At 36.5% G+C, this 5,693-nt stretch overlaps 1 protein-coding gene across 3 annotated transcripts; it reads right to left on the reverse strand.

Annotated features, from left to right (window-relative positions):
- Nucleotides 1-498: 498 nt before the first annotated feature.
- Nucleotides 499-5,280, reverse strand: LOC118047856 (uncharacterized RNA-binding protein C660.15). Of its 3 annotated transcripts, none has more exons than XM_073410605.1 (14): nt 5,116-5,280; nt 4,803-5,001; nt 4,622-4,711; nt 3,573-3,638; nt 3,427-3,492; nt 3,217-3,302; nt 3,063-3,108; nt 2,880-2,934; nt 2,523-2,603; nt 2,171-2,302; nt 1,960-2,087; nt 1,776-1,880; nt 1,054-1,221; nt 499-929 (listed from the first exon to the last, which is right to left on the reverse strand). In XM_073410605.1, the coding sequence occupies exons 2-14, from the start codon at nt 4,818-4,820 to the stop codon at nt 867-869; spliced, it is 1,104 nt and encodes a 367-aa protein (XP_073266706.1). In that variant the 5' UTR covers nt 4,821-5,001; nt 5,116-5,280; the 3' UTR covers nt 499-866. The 3 variants fall into 3 exon arrangements, with proteins under 3 accessions (XP_073266706.1, XP_034913155.1, XP_034913156.1); XM_035057264.2 differs by having other exon boundaries at nt 2,171-2,306; nt 2,527-2,603; nt 5,116-5,279; XM_035057265.2 differs by lacking the exon at nt 4,803-5,001 and having other exon boundaries at nt 2,171-2,306; nt 2,527-2,603; nt 5,116-5,279.
- Nucleotides 5,281-5,693: the final 413 nt, after the last annotated feature.

The raw sequence follows: 5,693 nt of genomic DNA on the forward strand, positions 1-5,693 counted from the left end.
ACAGTGGGAGTGGAGCTCGTAATAGTGGGAAGGGTCATGTGGGAACGTTTGGCTAGCGGTCCTGGTTGGTCTGACTTGGCAAGCGAGTGTTCATCTTCCAGCTCTCAAGGTATGACATTAAATGTGCCTTTGAGCATTTGGAAAGTAAATCTTGCTATTTCTACAATGCTAAATATGAATCCATTGAAGGACTAGACATAGGAATGTGTTTCATGGGCATGCCTTCGTCATGTCTAGTTAAGATTGCGTTTAAGCAATCATTAGCTCCATTCAAGTTGTTTCGAGGACACCCTCTTAGATCAGCGAGGCTGAGTAGTAATAATTCACAGATCAACAGTACCATCTCGAGGATCGAGGCTGTAGTTCTTCTGACTAGGTGTTTGAAGAACACTGTATTATAGGTTCTGTAAAATGAACGGGTTGACGGCAGTGAGGTGCCTTTGAATACTAATCTGTTCCTGAAATAGTTTTGTTGAGATGTTGGGAGAGAACAGTTGATTTCCAAATGTGTGACCAACAATGATAATTGAAAAAAAATCTACGATCATCACAAGGAGAATTCCTATCAACACAAGGAGAATTCCCATTCGCAGTTCAAACCTACATGGTACACAGGCCACATCTTGTAGATCCCTTGCTACATTCCTACGAAGTACATGCCAGCAGCATCAACATAATAAACAATCTGGCACTTGAAGCTTTTTTATAAGTTCAGGATTCTCCATATCAGGAAAAATGTCAACATTAAATAATTATACTATTATTGAAGAAACTTCAACCCACAGAAGATACACAACTAGCTGACACTGACATGTCATTAAGAATTCAGTGGACAATCCTAGTTTTCCAAGGCGACCATCTTTTGTCTAGTATGGCCTGTACCTCCAATCTGCCCTTGAAGGTCTTGCACTCCCCATTCCATAACCCCACTGTAAAGAAAAGAATGTTTCGTTTAACAAATTGATCAAGCTAAAAGAAACTCTGCTATTAACCTTATTAATATTTATCAGTGTAAGAACACCATATAAAGGATTCAACAATCATCAGACTTACTTTAGAAGGAACCATATATGCACTTGCATCATCGTAATCCAGGGTTCCATACATCCTGCCAAAGTTGCGCATGGGACCAGCATAACTCCCAAAAGGTTCAGGACCACTCATCATGAAATTTCCGCTTGGACCAGCATCATCAATAGGTGTGGCTGAATCAATTGCAACCTGCACAGGAAGTTACAGTCAGAAGTTATGTTATGCACTTAAGCTAGAATTGAAGCCTCAGCTTTCTTCACAGTAACAAATGTCTTTATCAGTAAAGGTTATACATGCAGGCAAGCACAGCACATAGATGGCGTATGAGCCTAATTTACACACACATGTATCAATTCTTCAAGCATCATGCTACAATATGCAATATTCAGTCTTGACTCGTGCTATAAGTGATATTTTGTTCTTTCAAGTATTAATAACAATAATTTGTTGAATGATATACAAAGTACAATAGCATCCTAAACTCTAGCTCGCGAATAACAATGATAACCACCCTCCAGCACCTAGCAAATCCAGAAATTTGCAAACCGCCTCCAAGATAGAGACACAAAAACCCTTCATTTTACTTATGAAGCCTTAGAAATGCCTTCCCAATTGACAAATCTTCATTCAAAAACCTTAGGTATAAGGAACCCTTCCTGCATACATCTCTTTTTATGGTAGATTCTGGATAAAAATCAACTATCAACAAATGCTCTGGGTAAGGGAAAAGTTCTTAGTAATACCTGATGTCCACAAATCTCATGAGATCTTCGAGATACACGATCTGCTACACCATCTTCAGCAAAGGTTACAAATCCAAAACCTCTGTGGCCAGTTCTCTTGGGATCCTACATCCAATAAGCATGCACAGATCAATAAATAGATGAAAATCCCTCTCAACTGTACAACAAAAAATATCACTCTTACCTTGGGAACATATACATCTAATATGTGGCCAAATCTACCAAAATACTGGCGCAAATCTTCAGCACTTGCTTCCTGAGGAAGCCTTCCAACAAAGATCTTTTTGCCCATTCCTCTAGATGATTCCCCTCCTAATCCAACAGGAAAAAAATTAATACATGATGAAATAGTACTTGCCAATTTGCTAAAAATACCTATTTCCAGTGGTACTTACTTCCATAGAATGGTCCAGGATGATCATACAAGGTGGGAGCACCAAGAGCTGCATATCTAGTAGCCGCAGAAATATAAGCATTGTATGCACCATATCCACCAGGAGCCATTCTTCCATTTGGCCTAAAATCATCTTCCTAATAATATAATATTACACCATTGATATCAACAGCATATCTATTAAAATAAATGTTAAAAAACTGCTAAAATGTATCTCAAATGAGATATCTTCTGAGACTACAGGTGACTTCAATTGCAAGTAAACAACAACAACAACAACAACAACAACTTCTTTCCATCCATAAGATAAAACCAAGCCTATTTTAAAGAGAAAAAAGGTAGATCTGCAGAACTTGCCTTAGGCGTTGCTCGATCTACAACTACAGTAGAGCCTCCCAATTCATGAGTTTCAGCCATCAAATTATCCACAGAATCTGTTATGACACAATCCATTTCAGTATTTTGCATCAGAGACAGATTCCACAACATCCTCCACATCTCTATTAAGTCTCAGTGATCAATAAGGACACATTTGCTAGACACACACAAAGGATGAAAATCTCCATAATGTAAAGAGGTTCAATACTTCGATTGGTCTCTACACCACATATTCATACATGTTTTCATGTGACATAGCAACATAATTAAGTGCAAAAACCAATCTGGTTATTACAAGAAAAAATAATTGCAAGGCATGTTAAAGGTCTGACCTGCACTTGCATATGTGATGAACCCAATTCCACGATGTGCTTTCGAGCTATGATCCTGTACAGCACAATTATTGACAAAAATATAACGTTTCTAATCAGAGGAACAATTAAATAAATATAATTCTTAGTACACAAAACAGCATGAATCAGAGTATGGTCATTAGCACATGAATCAGAGCTTACTTTTGGCATGTATAGGTCTATTATCTCCCCATATTTCTCAAAATGACTGCAAGAGAAAAAAATATCATGACCTGTGTTCATTCCACATCAAACTTCACGAATTGTGTTTAGAGGAGAAGGAAACAAGCACCCTGACCACCATCACAATACTTACCTTCGAAAGGTAGTTTCTGTCACAGATGGTGGAATCCTGGCCACAAATATCCTAGTCGCTTTTTTTGAAGGCGCTCGCATCTCCTCCTGCCAAAGCAAAACACAAGATAAAGTAGCATGTGAGAAAATTTAGCACGCCTGTATTTCAATCATGCATGGTAAACAAAACAAAGTGAAGCAGGCAATCTGTTCAAGATTTTTTTTAGCCAACCTTTGGGGTAGCCACTTTAACTTCCAGCATTCTTTTACCAAGAAAGTGTTCACTTGATAGCACAGCCTGCAGCCAACAAGATTTCAGCACACAAACAATCTTATGTGGCATAGAAATTGAAAACGAATAAAGGCCATATGAAATACCTTAGCATCTTCAGCTGACACAAAAGTAACATATCCAAAACCACGAGATCGACCTGATGACCGTTCCTAAACATGGAGAAGTATAACAGCAACACTGTCAGGGATTTATAGAGATACACAGAAGAAAATGAAAAGATAAAGATTCCTCACTAATAATGGAAAAATATAGTAACCAAATTGTGCACCTCTCACACATTGATACAAAATAAACTGGAATAGGAAATAATATTGCATAATGCACATTGAAGTAGAAAGTTGAAGAAGTCTGAGTGTTTAAATATAATCTTTTTACTCTTAGACCTAAAGTTCGACTGAATGCTATTTTCATCTCCCCCTTTCTCACATCTACAACTTCTAATTGTAACAAACAATAACTAATGGTGTTCAATATTCATGATAAACTACACCTTGGGAAGACAAGAAAACTAGAAACTGATAAAGACTAATCTAGCCAATCCAAAACATTGGTTCAACTTTCATATACTACAGAGGGGTTTAAGAAAAAACCACTTTTATTTGGCAAAATGGTACACATAAGTAGTGAGGTCCAGTGCAGTGCTAAGAATACTGCCAGAAAGCCCACAATATAAGACCTGCCATGAATTGCTAGTGTATGCAAACAGCAAGGTTACACAAGGCACAAGACGCTTAAAGTGAAAATCAACCGGCAAATTTCCACCGTTAGCATTCAGGCATCCGCAAATTCAAAATCTTTATGAGATGCTTTGGCCAAACCAAGGAAGCATAAAGTTTAGCTAAATTCAGTACACCAAACAGCAGAAAATGATCTCACACCAAAAATCCAACTTAATGAAGTACAAACCTTCTAATACTGGTACTACACAAAATCTGATGTACGAATGCGAAAGCCAGTAAGAAATAGAAATTACCAAACCATCACAACAATCTAAATTTCTTGTGACATAATACAATTATAATCACACAGCCCACAATATAAGATTTTCCATGAATTCAAAAGAAGAAAAAAAAGAAGCAGGATCATAAGCATAAAGCCTGTACCTTTTTTTTGAAAAAAATAAAGGGCTAACCTTCATAACAATACAATCCTCTAATCCACCAAATTTGGTCATATATTCTCTCAAACCCTCGGTATCAATCTCCCATGGAATACCCAAAACCTACATGTTGATTCACACACAAAAGCATAAGAACCCACAAAAAGAAAATTCAAACTTCATAAATTTGCAAAACCAAAAACAATTAACTAACCACAAGCTTTCGGTCCATTCAAAACAACTACAAAGAAGACCCCTTTTGTTGCTGTTTGGTGATGACAAGAAAGCAAAAAAGAGAAACCCTAAAATCGAAAGTGATAATCTTAGCTCTCTCTCAGTTCTCTTAGAAGACTCAAAAGAAACAGAAGAAGGAAATCTTAGCTCTCTATCACCCCTCTCGTAGGTGGTCGCTCCTGCAAATAACAAGCACACAACAACCTCTTTCTCACAATTAAACATCATCAAACACACCATTTCCTCTGCTAAAAAAAAAACAAAAGATTATAAGAATTTACACGCTCACTGACCTGGGACTTGAATTTCAAAACCCTAATAATTCAGATCTCCCTCTCTCTCCTCTTCTGTTCTCCTCTCCCCTCCCTACGTAACTCTCCTCCTCTCTAAAGTTCGCTCTCTCGCACGCCCCAGAAGAATCGCTTCGGGATCTAATAATAATCCCTTACATCGCTCGTGCTATTTGTTAATATATAAACTAAAATGCATTTTCATCGTACAACCACGTATATTTCACTCTTCACCGTAATACTATAATAGTATAATTATATTTTTACCCCCCAAAAAAAAAATCGATTTCCTTGGTATGACATTTCGGTTTTTTTTTTTTTTTGGAGGTCCATTGCTCATATTGATCAAGAATAGAATTATCTTTTAATTTTTTTTAACATGTTAAAATTATTTAATTACTTTTAAAAATAAATTTTTTAAAATTGATATTTATTAATTCCTTAGTCATTTTACTTTTTAAAACATAATAAAATAACTGAATCGTTTTTAGAAACAAGATTTTTAAGACTTGTATCGGGGGTTTTTTGTGGTTTTTCATTTTTTTTATTATTATTATCAAGTTGAATGAAAGCAAGATTGT

The sequence above is a fragment of the Populus alba genome, chromosome 7 (assembly GCF_005239225.2).
Source record: "Populus alba chromosome 7, ASM523922v2, whole genome shotgun sequence".
In the NCBI taxonomy this organism is placed as follows: Eukaryota; Viridiplantae; Streptophyta; class Magnoliopsida; order Malpighiales; family Salicaceae; genus Populus; species Populus alba.

What these genes read in the sequence shown, in the direction of transcription:
- LOC118047856 (XM_073410605.1), bottom strand. An exon ending in TAGACCTATACATGCCAAAA is followed by an intron (nt 2,935 to 3,062) that starts GTAAGCTCTGAT and finishes TGTGCTGTACAG; the next exon opens with GATCATAGCTCGAAAGCACA. An exon ending in CATCACATATGCAAGTGCAG is followed by an intron (nt 2,604 to 2,879) that starts GTCAGACCTTTA and finishes GTGTCATAACAG; the next exon opens with ATTCTGTGGATAATTTGATG.